This window comes from Papilio polytes, unplaced genomic scaffold (assembly GCF_000836215.1).
Source record: "Papilio polytes unplaced genomic scaffold, Ppol_1.0 DF824024.1, whole genome shotgun sequence".
Lineage (NCBI taxonomy): Eukaryota > Metazoa > Arthropoda > Insecta > Lepidoptera > Papilionidae > Papilio > Papilio polytes.
In genome coordinates this window covers 2,008,648-2,025,217 of record NW_013525180.1, presented here as the reverse complement: position 1 = coordinate 2,025,217, position 16,570 = coordinate 2,008,648, and the positions used below count along the sequence as shown (strand labels likewise).

Genomic DNA, 16,570 nt, shown 5'->3' with positions numbered 1-16,570 from the left:
ATAAGGACAAACAACAAGTTGAAGTTTTATTTCTTTTTAATATTTTGTAAAAATAAATAAAACCATTCACTTTCTTTTGTCGTCAAGATGATACTGTCAAACGGCTTAAAGGTCACGTAACCAGGCCGTAAAATCTTCAAAATTAAAATGACACTGTCAATCTAAATGTCAATTGTCATAAAAAAATAACAATCTTGTTTGAGAATTCGTCAAAACATGAGTCAAAAGTAAATAGATTTTATTGTTCTTGTCGATTACTCTAAATTCTTAATATGGGCTTCTTGACAATTTTAAAGAAACTGCGACAGAAGGAAAAAGAAATGAGAATCCTAATGTTGTATCCTTTTTAAAAATCTGTAAAACCTTAACATGTGTTTCGGATATAAGACATTTAATAGGTCCTGTGTATATATTTCATTACTTATTTCAGATTTAATATAAATTTATTCTTTACAAAGATTTTTTCGTTTTAATTAATATAAAATTATACAATGTCATTATATATGTAAAATTTTCTTAACAAATAAATCAGAGGTTTAGATAATGCTGGCAAGACAACAATACTGAAGAGGTTTAATGGTGAACCAATCGATACAATATCGCCAACTCTGGGCTTCAATATAAAGACTCTAGAACATAAAGGCTATAAACTCAATATTTGGGATGTTGGTGGCCAGAAATCATTAAGGTAATAATTGTTATTTGGATTTCTTATACACTACAGTAATTTAATGTATTGTTATAAATTTCGATACGAATAATTTTTTAAAAATATGACATTCAAGCGGTAATATGAGCAATACTGGTGAATTATTATAAAACAAATACACTAAGGCAACTACATAAAAGATATCAAATGTTCTGTGGAGACGGCTAGAAATGTACTGAGCTACTGACGGCTACAGAGCTTGTTAGCGACTGAGCGACCGAATGCAACTGACTAAGGGACAGCGACTGAGGGCGCCTCACTCCTTGCAAAGACTTTTATAAAACTACCTCCACTACTACTTCCATTTCTATTATGTTGTAACAATATGTATATTACAAATGTTACTAAAATTACAATATTTCAGATCATACTGGAAGAATTACTTTGAGAGCACAGATGGTGTAGCATGGGTGGTAGACAGTGCAGATGCCCGGAGACTTGCCGACTGTGCAAGGGAACTGCACTCACTGCTGAGAGAGGAGAGGCTAGCAGGAGCTACCCTACTGGTGCTTGCTAACAAAGCTGATTTACCTGGTGCACTGACATTGCAGGAGATTAGAGAAGTATGTTACAGCAATGATACTAGCCGATTTCATTTTCATCTACATGATATTATAACTTTTATTAGTAAATGCCAAATTCAAATGCTAAAGTGATCATGAGCCTTTGCCATTGGCTACAACTATTACAATGGTAACCTTGCTTCTTTGCTGCTATTGACTTATATTTTTCACTTTCTTGCATGATTTTTCCCAAGCCGTGATCATCATCATCATCTCCCCTGCCTTATCCTACTCCCGTAGGATCGGCGCACCGAGTTTTCGTCCTCCAAAGCACTTAAATGACAAAATATTGTGTGTATGCATTTACCCTTATGGCATCCTATTGTTAGATATTTCCACAAATGACTTCCTTTAAAATATAGACGGACGGCCATATTAACAATACTTGTAAATTATTTTTAAACACACAAACTGAACTCTAATGTGACAATGCAAAGATATCGAACATTCCATGCTGACAACTAGGAAAACACTGAGCTTGTTGGCGATTGAGCGCAGAGACTGCAACTGAGCCCGAGCCACTCCTTGCCATATATTTTATAAAACTACCTCCCCCCCACTATTCCTTCAGTTTCCTAATATTTTCCTAACAATATTGTTGTTTTAAATAAAGATAAATGTATTGATAAGAATACAGAATATATTAAAAATAGTTAAAAAGCTAACATTATCTATATTAAAAATATTACAAAATTTATAAAACATAACTAATAAGCTTTATTTGCGATAATATCCTTCGAAAGTCGTTTTTAATTAAAATCAGATGAACCTTACAAATAAGTTGCACTGACTCACACTATGAATTCAATTTAGTAATTATAGTGGCATTTAGCATATTAAGTGATCAAGAATTGTGTAGACAAATATCCCATTAGGGTTTTTATCCAAAACTAGCTGTTCCCATGCGGCTTCATCCGCATGAAATTATGAAAATTTTATTTCATTGTTTACATTTGTCAAATTATCAATAGCAAATGTCAAAATGATATAACATGACAAACCTAGGCAATCTTGCTTCCTTGATGTTGGCAGAAACTAATGGTCTCTTTCCCACATTAGGGTTTTTATTCAAAATATTTACTCCTTAAGTTTAATGGCGTGAAAATATATAGCCTAAAACTTGACGTAAGTGTAGGGCTTTTAATTAAAAAAAGAATTATTAAAAAATATGCTGTGATTGCTGACATCTTAGGCAACAAAGAAGTGTGTGTTTACGCTTTATTATAATAGTATTGATGATAGTGGCATTTAACATGTTAAGTGATCAAGAATTGTGTAGACAAATATACCAATTCATATTTATTTGTGTATTTACAGGCATTGGATTTGGACAGCATTAAGACTCATCACTGGCGTATAGTTCGCTGTTCCGCTGTCACTGGAGAGAATCTTCTCGATGGAATGGACTGGATGCTTGATGATATCGCTTCTAGAATATTTACATTAGACTAGTTTTGTAATACTGAATACAGCTTCAAAATTATCTTTAGTGTGCACACCTGAAACTAAACTATCGCACAACTGTTTAGTCATGCTTTGATTACTATAAACTTATGTGGAGGTGCGCTCTACTCGATTTTTAGTTGTGCAACTGAAGAGTTGCATTAGTTGCGACGGAATCAACAACCACACAACCGTAGTGTGATAGTTTAGTCCAAGGTGCACTCTTATTTTTTACATAGCGCCTCTAATTTTATTTGCAATCTGTAACAAAAATATTCTTGACTATAACAAGTTTTCAGTCATATAATTATGTACTAATTACTAATTTATTGCAGTCTTTTTGCTTTAGAATCCATTTTGCGTTAGGATTTTGTTATTATAACATTCCATATATTTGGAAAAACTACAAGTCCTCATACATTTGAGTCTATTTTAATATATGACTGCTAGAAAATGTATTTTTTTTTATTGTAGTATTGCAGTGGATATTTTATTAAAGGAATTAAACATATTGAATAAAAATCCCTCTTTTGCTTGATTGTGTATAGAAAGCATAGAAATAATTAACTTGTATGTCTTTATGGTAAATTATAGCATTTCTTTACATGGAGGATCTGTGATTTTTAATTATATTTATTTCCGCTTAAATAAACTTTTTAATATTAAAGTTCTTTTACTTTATATCCAGTATTTTGTAAGAATTATAGTTACCTTACACTTCCTATTTACTTCTATACTTAAGATGAAAGACTTGTATTTTTGTATGTAATAAACTCAAAAACTAGTTGACGGAATCCAAAAATTATACCATTAGAATGTTGCTTTATCTGTGAGTGCCATAGACTATACAGCTTAAATATATTTTTAATTCCGCATAAGTCGCGAGCAAAAGTTAGAATTGTGATGGGTAGTACAGAAACTAATATAGTAAATGTTTTCCTATGTGAAAAAAGTTAATTAAAAGGTGGCCGAACTCAAAAAAAATCAATTTATGGACTCAAATATTGCTTATTACTTTATTAGAAAACATCTTGCCAACTTGATTTTGTCACTACATGCGCTATTGGGAATGTTCTTTGTCTATAGGTTCCTGTTCTGATACATCTTGTACTACTCTTTCACTCTCAACAATTGTATTTTCTTCCAACTGTGCAATTTCGTTTCCAATTTCTTTTTCCTCAATTACTTCTTGCTGTTCTCTATTTGTGTCCATTTTGTTTTCATCATTCTCTTTTACTGTAATGATAAAAATATTATATACTAACTGCACGCGACTTCGTCTGCAGGGAATTAAAAAAATTAGCCTATGTGTATTTTCAATGTTTACCCATATGTATCAATTTATATCTATTACGCTGTATTGGAGATATTTAATTGCAAACATTCCTTCTTTAAATATTACTATGTTACTTAAAATGTTTACTTTCAAATTGGTTTCGTATAAAACTTGGACCATGTTTACCTAATTCTCAGAAAAGTTGAACGGATTTTTCAAAGCTATTATTTATCCACCCATAATATACAAATCATACTTAATATTATAATTGTGATAGTTGTTGAATGGATGTTTGTTGAATTTTGTAAACGGCTGAATGGATTTCGACGAAATTTGGTGTAGACGTAGTCTGAAAGAACACATAGGCTACTCACTTTTGTTTCTATTTTAAATTCCACGCGGGTAAAAAATAGTAAAACAACAAAATTCAATATAACTTCATTAACAAACACTTACTAATATCTTCCTCAGGTTTATCCTTATTAACTTCATCAGGTCTGTCATCTCCATCGCTATCTTCTCTCTCTTTCTCATCCACATCCATTGCAAATTTGTTTCTCTTTCTGCCTGTATCTTCTTCATTCTTAAAAGTCAAAGAGTTCTCACTATCTTCTCTGTTCTCTTTTTTAACCTCTCTACTTTGTGTGTGTGATGAATGGTTTTGGTTCTCTTTGGTAGCTGGACCACGCCGTAGACATCTTTGCTCTATCCGTTGCAATTCCACTTGGAGTTCAGCGCGTTTCTTGATCATGCATTCTATTAAAGAAGTACAAAGTCTTTAACAACATGTAGTATTTAGTTTACTGCAAGGGCAATCTAGATTTCTCTAGATTTTACTCTTATATTTCTGTCATCATACTTAAAAACATAGACTTAAATAAAATAAGAAAAACAAAATTGTGATAAATGCTAAATTGTTTTAAAATAAATCCATAGACAAATTATATTGCCAGCCAGTGAAATGTGTAAAGATGTATATAATCAAACAAGGATATATCCTTGTTTAAATGGATTTGCAAATTGAAATGACATGCAAACACATACAACAGTACAAAAACAATCTTGTTAACCATTATGGAGTTAACAAGTGGTACAGTTAGCTTTGATAATTTAGTTTGACTTTTGCCCACCAACTCTGATATCCTTATTGGACTATAACTTCTTATTTCCATTGATTTCGATGGAGTATCAGGGAAATTGCTAAGAAGTATTTTTTATCCAGAGTTTATTTTGACTAATAGATTTGGATATATTTTTGGCTGTCACACATAGAGTAAGAAATGTATATACTCACTTCTGTATAAAGGACCATACTTTGCTGTAAATTTTAAAACAATCACTACTAACCAATATTAAATACTACTAATTTACAAACAAACTGATAATGTAGACAGATCACAATAAAAATACTTACCTAATTGTAGATCTAGGGTCTATATAAAATTTTTATTAGCTAAAGGAATTAAATTAATTAAAAACTGAAGTCTTAGGTATTTTAGTCTAAATAAGCTCTGGTGAAAGAATTGCTCCGGCAATATGTGTATTTAATTTTTTGTTTAAAGTTGCAAATACTTACTTTCATGGTATTTTCTGCTAGAATTCAACTTTTCTGTAGCCTTTTCCGTCATCTTCTTAGGCAACCAATAAATGTGTGGTCTTGTTTTTGTCAGTATAAAGTTTGCAAGATCCTTTTGTGACTTCTCCCATTTTTCAAACTCTTCAACTCTTGCCATCTTCACTTCTAGCGCTTTGATTGTTGCTTTCTTGTTTTCTCTCTCAGCAAATAATGTTTTTCTCTCTTTCTGTTCTTTTTCCTTTTGTAATCTCGCCTGTTCTTCTATTTTACGTTCGACTTGCGCCTTCTTTTCCTCCTGTTTAAAAAATGCATTAAAACTATTAAATTTTAACAAAATCAACTTGATTTCACATCAGAATGTCAGATAAATGTGCATAAGAAATTGGTAAATTGAAAATCTTTGGTATATATTAGAGATTGAAACTGCAATAAATTATAGTCCTGTTCGAACAATCTCATATTACTGTAATGTTTCCTTCAGATGACTTAAGGTTGCATCAAAACCATATTGCCAAGTGGTCTTTATCGGTTATAAAAAAACTTTTACTTAATAGACTCAGGTGTTGGTTGTCAGTTGTTTTGTGTGTTTTAGTTTAATTATGTAGCCTTAATAAATAAATAAATCATGACGAGAGGTGCCATTTGATTTATATCTTCACCGGGAGTGTTACAGTAGTTAGTTTATGTGATTTTTTTAGTTTTTTTACATTAAATAGTGTCTGTATATTAATAAACTAACTGTTGCGCGCGATTTCGTCCTTATGGAATTAAAAAATTATACAATATAGCCTATGTTACTCACTGATCAGCCCAGTAGTTTTAGTTTTTTTAATATCAAAAACACAAATATTTCCTCTTTACAATATTAGTATGGATTTGTCTATTTTACATTACCTTAGTTTGTAATACAATTTCCTCTTGTTTGAACTTCTGTAAGGTTCCGAGTAGTGATCCAAATATTCTTCTATTCCTTGTCCTTGCCTGCTCATCATCTCCTTGTGCTCGTAGCACCGCCGCTCTTGTTGGCAGCTCGCGGCACACCGCGGACGGAACCTTTGCCCTTTTGACGCTCGGAAAGTCATCGTCGCCATCACTATCTTGGTCTCTGACTGATAATCTTAAAATTAAGAATGAATTTAATAAACTTGAAGTCAATAAAAAGGTTTATAGGTCTATAGGGGGTGCAGCTGATATCACAAATCTCCCTTGACGAGGGCTATGGCTTGTTGGTAATCAACTTACTAGTCAAAACTTAACCTTCAAAATTCTTAAAACTCTTGATTATTGCAATAGTTTAGTTAAAGAAGCAATGGCACTTGAACTATTCGTGTGTAATAAGTGAAAATACCTGCTAAAAACCGTTTTAGTTTCAGTTTTACGTTTTCCTAATTGATCGTCGGTCTTGTGATTTTTGAAGTCCAAGTAAGAATTCCGTCCGCCAGATTGCTGTCCACCTCTTATATAATGTGAGGATTGATTAAACCTACAAGTAAAAGGTTATTTAAAACAAATCATGTTAATAATTACTTAAATTAATTTGTTGTTAAACTAACCTATCGTTGGGAAACCGTCCAGAAGTTTGGACAATTTTCTTAATGTTTTCATCTATTTTAAACAAACTACTCTTTTCATTTTCTAGTTGATTACGTAAAGATGTAAATGATATTGCTATTTCTGTCCCCATTATACTTAAATTAACTTTATTTTATATCACGGAGCATTAACACAGCTAAGATTTACAACTTTTTTAAGTTCTTTGCTTGTTAGCTGTCAGTCAACATTGCACAGATAATAAATTGTATCGGTTAGTTTTTTTTGTTCAGATGATTCTCGTTAATTTAAATCTAATAACTACAGTGAGTGTTATTCAAGCGAAAATATTTATTTTAGTACTTATTAATTTAAGGGGAAGATATACAACTTGGCCGCGGCGTAAGACAAGGCGATCCTTTGTCACCTAAACTTTTTATTGCTGTTCTCGAAGGAATATTCCGTAAAGTAGACTGGAAATACAGAGGCATTAATATAGCGGCACGACAATTAAGTCACCTCCGATTCGCAGACGATATTGTTATCTTCGCGGAATCCGGGCGCACACTCCAGAAAATGCTGCTAGAACTCGACGAGGAAAGCTACAAGGTAGGACTGGAGATGAACGCTAGCAAAACTAAAATAATGACAAACAGTTGCCAATTACAAATTAAAATAAGAAATAAAACAATAGACTATGTTGAGGACTACATATATCTCGGCAAACAAATCTCATTCAAAAACTCAAACAACGATTACGAAATCCAAAGAAGAGCAAATATAACTTGGAAACGATTTTGGTCATTAAAAGAGATTCTCAAAGGGAAATATCCCTTGAGTTTGAAAAAAATCGTAGTCGAGACTTGTTTATTACCCTGCTTGTTATACGGCTGTCAAACTTGGACTTTCACAAATAAAGCTAAGCAAAAAATAATATCAACGCAAAGAGCAATTGAAAGAAGCACACTAAATATTAGAAAAAATCAAAAAATTAGAAGCGATAACATCAAACAAAAAACAAAAATAGCTGATGCCTTAACACAAGCTTTAAAATTAAAATTTCAATGGGCTGGACACCTGTCCAGATTTACTGACTCTCGGTGGACTATAGAAACAACGAAATGGAAGGGACCAGGAGGTAAAAGAAGCGTTGGAAGACCTAACAAACGGTGGGCTGATGACATTACTGACAAAATAGGAAACGACTGGATGATGCTTGGCAGGGACAGAAGGGCATGGAAAACGGCGAAGGAGGCCTTTACCCAACACGGGATCCATATCTAAAACTAAGAAACTAACAATACTAACGCAAAAATTTGAACATACTTTTTATAAGTCAATTACTAACAATACTAACAAATACTATGTAAATCAATTATAAAAATCTTAGATATGGAAATAAAGAGGCTTTATTATTATTATTATTATTACTTATTAATTTGATAATATTTTTAAAAATTTTCAATAATTCCTTTTTTAAAACGATTTACGCTATTCACCAAAAGATGTCACTGTAAGGCACAAATTCTTAAACATAGAAATTCTTACCACAATCTCAACCCACAGTTTCTATAACCAAATCCTCAATAGGGATGAATTAATTAAGTAAACTTATATGTATGTTAAACTTCTGTTAAATTAATTATTTTCCAAAAATATGCCAGTTGACGGCCAGTCCAGTTATCGAAGGCTATTGACCAGACCGACTATACAGGTTGAGTGTGAACCGCGCATTAGCGCTTTACATAGACATTAAATTAATTAGAGATCAATTAAACGCTAAATAGGTTTGCTGCACAGTTTGGTTGAAATATTCAAGCTTAGCATAAAATCTTGAAGCTCGCTAAAACGATAAAAACCGATTTCATTAAAGTACTTTGTCCTTTACTAATACTGTGAGCGTAATTTCTGTTAGATTCCCTTAACTAATTATTATTACTCAAAAATAAATCATAATTTCAACAGGCGGTATGTGCCATTAAAATAACTGTGTATAATAGCAGGGCTGTATGGTGACTATGAAAAAAGCAATTAGCTGAAATGCACGGTGTCTCCTTGTCGGTTGTCGGTAGCGGTCTCTGGCGGCTAAATCCGTCCCGCGCCGTTCAACCGGCCAAGCGTTCACGCGTGCTATGAAAAATGGCTGACGTACCGCGTTCGGATATACGCATTCAAAATTCTTACAACAATAATTAGAAAACAACAGCTACACTGATTTTTTTCTGTAGCCCAAATACAATATTTTAAACGATTAATCAGTATTAAATAAATAGTGTCAAGAATAATTATTAACGTTATTAGATAATGCAATTGTTTCCAAATACTAGATTTATTTTCAAAGTTATTTTTAACATAAAGTACAAGTTTTCTATACTGTTTTACAACTACTAAACATAGAACGGAAATAAAAATAAAAATTTCCTACTGCAGTTTTACAGTTTAATTCATTGGCGTCGCTAGCGGAAAATGTAAATCTTCTTATAATATTAGTTTAGATAAAATATTTTGTAACAAATGCATATCGTCGGCGACTGTCCGCTGTCACGTCACTGTTTGTATTCCGTCAGACATTTTTGTCTGTGGCGCGGTCACGCTTCCTTACCGTAATGGATGTCCGCGGCATCTTTGCTGCACAATTGTTTCCTCCGGAACTCCTCAACACAAATTTCATCTATTAATTTAATGTGAACAAATTTAGATACAAAAATACTTCTAGATATTCGTAGAGGAAAGTGCTTCAGCTCCTACAAGTTTTTCAGCTATGACATGATTGTTGTGCTGTCCGTGTATAACTCCCCTTGCTCAAACTCAAACTAAGTACATGTTACAATCACATAAAGCCGGCAACAGATTCAAAACACGTGTAAGCAAAATTTTTACTTCAGTTAAATTGTAACAGTTAAAACTAAGCGAATATCGGCTTAATACGTAATTAGATTTATAAGGATGATTGTAAGAAGAAACAATTACGTTTTCTGATTAATTACACTGAAAATTTACTTGATCACTAATTAAGCGGAATTATGGACTTCATACTAAAAAAAAATCATTTTGTTTCTGTAATACTTACAAAGGTCTACGCTATTTCGTAGAGCCTCGAAGGAAATTTGTGTTATTGTACTCTAAGAGTGTGAATTTTTTTTTAACAGTGTATTATTTCAAAAGCAACATAGCGTACTACGCTAAATCTATAGTTTGTGAATTCAAAATCAGAATGTATTACTATCATAGACTATAGAGCTGTAAACTATACACATCAAGTTAAGTATTAAACAGACTGGAGCAGATATTTTCCATAATTTTTAGCTCCGTTTACGACCGAGTTATTTTGGCTATATTTTTATAGATTTAATATAAAAGTACAATCAGTAACAAAACAACGATATAAGGCACAATTTAACATACATCGCGTGATAAATGTAGCCGCCATTTTGTTTGTTTGCTGCGCGCGCTGTCAGTCGGCACGACGTATTTGGCGGAACAGAGTTTGAGCGCTATCCCCTCTAATAAAACGCTTATACTGATTAATTGCTTATGCTCTTACGAATGTTACAGGTTCTGTATACGGCAGGGCTACGGATTACCAAGTCTACGGGTATAAATATAACGTGGAATAAAATAAGACCAAAGTCGAGAGTGAATTTTGCAGGGTATAAAGTCAAAATAACGTTTACGGCCATAGATAAAGTTTGGGAGATTCCCCGAGCGGTAAATACTAACCATGGTTTTTAAATGTGCGTTATGATCTTTATATTGCAGAAAGCCTTGTTTCCGTATTTTCAAAGGATTTTAGGTAGGGATACAACACTAATGATGATATTCTCTCAACAGATTTCCTGATAAACCGTGTAGCTTAATCCTAGTCTGGCAAGGCTATGTTTAATTGATCTCTGAAGGGGTCCATTTTGGGAGGAAAAACCCCTTATAGAGTTCCCTGAAAAGTGTAACTAATATTATAAAATCTAATTTTACTGTGAACAATTACTAAAATTGCATCGAATAACTACGCAAGAAATAAGCAGTTATGAAAGCAAGATTCGATTTTTGTTGTAAACATTTGTAAAATCAAGCGTTTATGATAAAGTTTCAACATCTAGATTTAATTTAACAAAATGTTAAATCAAAATCACAGCCCTAATTGTCTTCGTGTCATTAACATTAAGATGGTGGAAGTTTAAAAATAAAACAACTGTCACAGAAATAAAATTACATTCTTTTTTTAAAAATGTTGACGTTATTGAGCGTAACCGAACGCGTTTCTCAACTCTACCCTGTCGAATCGATGTTTAAGAAAAATTAAATAATTCTAGATAAAACGTTTATATGCGATTTAAATGAAACGATAAATCAAATGGCACTGAAAAGTTGAATACATTAATTCTATTTGTATTTTCACATAACACACACCATATATATATTTTCATGTTTTTAAATTGTTCGCGGCATTAATTCCTGTGCTCCCTCTCTCTCTCTCTCACGCACGATTGTTGAGTTATTGATTAATTATTGTAAATTTATACAGTGAAGATGGAGTTAAAGAAAGAAAAAACCTTTTAATCATGACAGACATTTTTTTAGTTATTATATGGCAGTTAACAAGCAAGAGGGCAATTATTTTCTGTAAAATAGCAAAGTACGGTTACTTCGCTATTTTACCAAAAATAAGTGCTCTGAGACATGGTTGCGGATGCATTGTTTACATTTATTCGACAGAAGAGAGGATGCACCGTATTGTCCCTGCCAATACCTCCTCCCATCCGCATAAAATGGCGGGAAGAGAGAAAGAGAACTAGTATTTTGCCTTCAGAGAAGACGCAGAAACACCGCTGTTGAATGACATGATCAAATAGTCGAACTAGTTTACATATAGTTAATACATTACGACGACTTACTCGTATACAATCTAAACCCGGCACTACACGGTTATGTCTGTGATCAAAGGTATACGAAGCGTGATACCAAGACATTCGTCTTGCGCGCCAGTGCTGGTGCGTTCAATTAGTGTGCAAAATAGCAACGCACGCCGTGGATCGCCTCAGGCCATTGCGAGCAGACACACCTTGTTACCGCCACATGTAGCGTACCTGACGCTGCCCTGCGCCATTTGCCCGCCAATGAGGCCGCCATCTTGTGACATCAAAGCAAGATGGCTATCAGTTTTACGTACATCAATTGAGCTCGGAACGATGTTAGAACACAGTTTTTTTATGTAATTGAGTAAATATTTCAGACTTTTTGTTCCACAACTTATTCCCAAGTCTTCAATGGAATCTGAATCCTACTCAAGTTTAACCTCTAAATTTTGACTTGAACAGAATAGCGGGAAAATTTTAGATATTAAAATCAATGAGTGCATATCGTAATAGGGATTGGAAAAGTTTACTTTAAAGTCTATTTTTAATTAAAAATATATTTAGGTTATGAACATATAAGCTTGAAAACATCAGTTTTACCACACACGTATTGAGTCTTCATAAATCATGTGCTAAATTAAAGGTGGTTAAACACTGCAACGTAACTTTCGTTCATTGATCTTCAGAATAAAAGAAACAAAGGTATTATCGGTCACCAGTTCCAAGTACTGTAGTGCAGATGAAAGGAGACTTTCTGCGAAGAATCGCTCGACTTGGTGGCGTTGTGCACGACCACGCGTCGCTGGAGCGTTCACCCTAGTGTGCTCGCAACTTTATAGTACTACTATAGTATATTTTGATAGACATTTGTAGATCTGATTCTTGTTACTTTTATTAAAGAAGAAAATGCAGTTTTATGTCCGAGAAATAAAAATTAACGTTTGGCTTATGAATATACTTAATGTATTTTAGAATTTGCTCTTGATTTCTCCCCTACTAAAATCTTGTACATCTATACTATTATAATAAAGGGTAAACACACTCCTCTTTGTTGCCTAAGATTACAGCATATTTCTGAATAATTCTTTTTTTAATAAAAAGCCCTACACTTGCGTCGCTCTTTAGACTATATATTTAACGCCATTAAACTTAGGGGGTAAATATTTTGGATAAAAACCCTAATGTGGGAAAGAGACCATAAGTTGCTGCCAACATCAAGGAAGCAAAGTTGTCATCATGTCATGTCATTTTTTCATGCGGATGAAGTCGCACGGGAACAGCTAGTTTGTAATATTTTTTTTTCTACTTATTTACTTAATATTTATAAATAATATATGATAGTTGTTTATATGGTGTAAAACGATAAACACATAAATACCGCTTCGCTCCAATAGAATTTACGAAGACTGGCCGCCAAACCGCAACGGTCGTACGTGATGGCCGATTTCACCTAAATCACGCTAACATTATTAATATTTTACGAGGTGTTAATATATTTATATTCTGTACTGATCATCCATACAAACTTTAGCATTTATAATATTAGAAATAAGACAGACTATATTATAATAGTTTGAATTGCTGTTGATTCGGGTAGAGTTAACTTGGGATTTGCCTCTCTTTTAATAGATAACTATGTTAGTTCTTGTTTTTAGAGCTATTACCAGTCTTTCCACTCTTGCGGTATCGTCTCTTCTTCTTTTCTTCTTACTTACTGATACGATAAGACGCACGCTTTCTCTATCTATTGCATACATGTTCTTGATCTTCCCTTTTTATTTATGTTTCCTTCCATTTTCCTTCTATTATAGTGGCTACAAGCGTCGTATCGTTCGTGCTGGGGCTTCGCATCTTTGGCATTAACACGTTCACCTCTTAAATTATATCTTCGATCTTAATCAATAGCAATACCATTCAGTTGAATCATGTCAATTATCAAATGATGGCATTATGCAGTACTGCCAAAACGTCCATCAGGATATTTAGAGACGATGTTTTAGATAAATTTAATACTAAAGGCCTGGTTACTCATTGGATGGGTGTCATCGCTTTGCCAAGCGCGCGTCACTACCCGACTGATTTACGAGGTATAGACATACGATATGAACCAATAGTACAACCAGTGTTTTGAATAATGTAACGTTTATTTTGAAAAATAAAGAATAAATCAGTTACAGGGCGAATTTCATATGCATTCTGTATTGGTAAAAAGCGCACGGGTTTCAGCGCTACTAGTGCCCCCCCTTTTTAGTATGTCTTGGGAGGGGGGGATAGAAAACTCGTTACCATGTATAACGGTTTTGGTTAAAAAGATTGAAATACGATATTTCAAAGTAGCTAGTGACTTTTCCAATAAGAAAATTATTTACCAACGAAACTGACATTTTGTGACAGTGAGATCGGGTTTCGTGAGTGTTCCGTTTCTGACAACAATGTGAGCCGGCGCCTCGTCAGCTAATAAGTAGCATGTGTTTCTCGATGTATGTCAAACTAATAGTGCTGTTCTTTAGTGAAATCATTTAATTATCGATAAATATGAAGTCGTTGCATGCAAAAAGCATTGGGAAAGAAAAGTCCAGCGGGGAACAGGCAGGGGAGGGCAATATTTAGCGTTAGTTGAGAAAAATAAAATTAACTAGTACAAATAAAATTATTATACTAGAGCTTGTAAGAAATTTAGTAAACTAACATCTTTGTGAGTTTATTCAGCAATAGTTGCATATTAAATCACAAAGGTATGTCTGAAATATTCAGCGTCTTCTGTAAGAATATAAGTAAAAAAACTAACTAACTACTTAACTTGTTACAGTCTACTTTTTATCGACATAATATTTTATCGATATAATAAAATGGTAGATCCACATCACTATCGTGGTTGCGGGAAACTCGGGGCGGTTCCTTTGATACCGACACCGGGGGCTGTCACTCCTGTTTGTCGGCCTGTCTGTGAGGGCGCTTATTTGTAGGAGGATGTGACGGATCATATTAGTTACACGTTTTCGATTTTATCATTTTTTGTATGTTATAAGATAAAAATCATACTTTCATACAATTTTGAGGTTATAATTTTAAAGTGTTCATAAGTTTAAAAGCGTTCATCTGCATACATTAGTTCGCTGTCGTCTATATACTCGTATTAAATACTTTGTTAACTTTGTTAAGGTAAATAAAAAATGTAAAAACACTGGCCTGCCAGGCTTCAGACTAAGGAAATTTTTTAATACATTCCCGCAGTATGGCAAGGAATTTTATATTTCTGGTCAGATACAGAAAAAAGCATTTTAAGATTCATATTTGATTGATACGAAGTAATTCTTCGAAAACTATTCAATTTAATTTAAAACAGACCTTAATTTAACGCAGTGCAGAATGATCGGGAAGACGAAATTAATGATCTAATTATCGCTTCGGATAACTGCTATTTCTTAATTAAACCAACTAATTAAAACTACAAGATACCATCAACTTTACACATCTTCCGTAGCATTCACCCTTTATTTACCTCCTTTCGAATTTCAAACCTCAAGCAAACGAAATAAAACACAATTTCCAATACGCAATAATAAAACCAAAGAGGGAAATTTCAATCAAATTCAATACAATTTGAACTTTATCTGATATGCTTAAAGTTGAAGTTACAACGAGTTTGAATCAAGCTTTGACTGTAATACCGAAGTATAGGAGATGAAGTCTGGGTTTGTTAAAGTATTTTGAGTTCTGTAGTTAAAGAATTTAGGCTGCTTTTTGCTTAAAACTGATGTGGGATGCAAGTGTGGTAGGCGGTACGATTATCGTCGGCGGTGGCGCGCGTCGCCCGCCGCAGAGATCAGAGGGATCTTGCGTCTGCAGGAGAGTATTTATAGTGAGGGCGGACGAGGCTCCTAAATATCAGATGTTGAGAGTTAGTCTAGTTTACCACTGGGGTAGAACAATGAGACAGATCAAGACAGTGGTACTAATAGAATGCAAACTATACGTTTTGTCTTTTTTTTACCTTTTTAAACCTTGGAGACAAAGTCGTCATGTCACTGAACACACAAAATATTATTAAAATTTTTTAAATATTATTAACATGGGCCTTTGTCATTGTCAAATTACCTGGGCAAGTTTAAAAAAAGCAGTACTGTCCACTCTGCAGCACTGGTCTACCCTCGTGTGAAATGTCATTAATGACGTGGGTACGGGAGGTTTTTATTGCCATACTTGTGTTGAGTTAGCGAACTCTTAGGGGCGGGTTTTGGGGGTGAGCTCTTTTGATCTGACAATGTTGTACACATTGGCTCCGTGGTGTACAAATGTTCACATTTTTTTATGAATGTAAGACGTTTTATTACATACTAGATGTTCCCGTGCGACTTCATCCGCATAAAATTATAAAAATTTTATTTTATTGTTTACATGTGTCAAATTATCAGTTGCAAATGTCAAAATGACATGACGATGACAAACCATGGCAACCTTGCTTCCTTGATGTTGGCAGCAACTTATGGTCTCTTTCCCACATTAGGGTTTTTATCCAAAATATTTACCTCCTAAGTTTAATGGCGTGAAAATACATAGCCTAAAGCGTGAAGTAAGTGTATGGCTTTTTATTTAAAAAAGAATTATTCAAAAACATGT

General features: G+C 33.6%; 2 protein-coding genes across 2 annotated transcripts; one reads left to right on the top strand and one right to left on the bottom strand.

The window, feature by feature from the left end:
- The first annotated feature begins 131 nt into the window (after window positions 1-131).
- Window positions 132-3,348, top strand: LOC106101178 (ADP-ribosylation factor-like protein 2). Its single transcript, XM_013280324.1, has 4 exons — window positions 132-337; window positions 533-688; window positions 1,074-1,272; window positions 2,590-3,348. The coding sequence occupies exons 1-4, from the start codon at window positions 273-275 to the stop codon at window positions 2,722-2,724; spliced, it is 555 nt and encodes a 184-aa protein (XP_013135778.1). The 5' UTR covers window positions 132-272; the 3' UTR covers window positions 2,725-3,348.
- A 359-nt stretch (window positions 3,349-3,707) lies between these two features.
- Window positions 3,708-7,323, bottom strand: LOC106101177 (pinin). The gene is made up of 6 exons (XM_013280323.1): window positions 7,121-7,323; window positions 6,916-7,050; window positions 6,462-6,684; window positions 5,568-5,862; window positions 4,448-4,747; window positions 3,708-3,951 (listed from the first exon to the last, which is right to left on the bottom strand). The coding sequence occupies exons 1-6, from the start codon at window positions 7,249-7,251 to the stop codon at window positions 3,776-3,778; spliced, it is 1,260 nt and encodes a 419-aa protein (XP_013135777.1). The 5' UTR covers window positions 7,252-7,323; the 3' UTR covers window positions 3,708-3,775.
- Between the last annotated feature and the right edge of the window lie 9,247 nt (window positions 7,324-16,570).

Coding starts and splice junctions, on each gene's coding strand:
- LOC106101178 (XM_013280324.1), top strand. CDS start 273: ATGGGCTTCTTGACAATTTTAAAGAAACTGCGACAGAAGGAAAAAGAA. Junction 338..532: donor GAAATGAGAATCCTAATGTT/GTATCCTTTTTA, acceptor CAAATAAATCAG/AGGTTTAGATAATGCTGGCA. Junction 1,273..2,589: donor CATTGCAGGAGATTAGAGAA/GTATGTTACAGC, acceptor GTGTATTTACAG/GCATTGGATTTGGACAGCAT.
- LOC106101177 (XM_013280323.1), bottom strand. CDS start 7,251: ATGGGGACAGAAATAGCAATATCATTTACATCTTTACGTAATCAACTA. Junction 7,051..7,120: donor GGACGGTTTCCCAACGATAG/GTTAGTTTAACA, acceptor TTTTACTTGTAG/GTTTAATCAATCCTCACATT. Junction 3,952..4,447: donor TAAACCTGAGGAAGATATTA/GTAAGTGTTTGT, acceptor TTATCATTACAG/TAAAAGAGAATGATGAAAAC.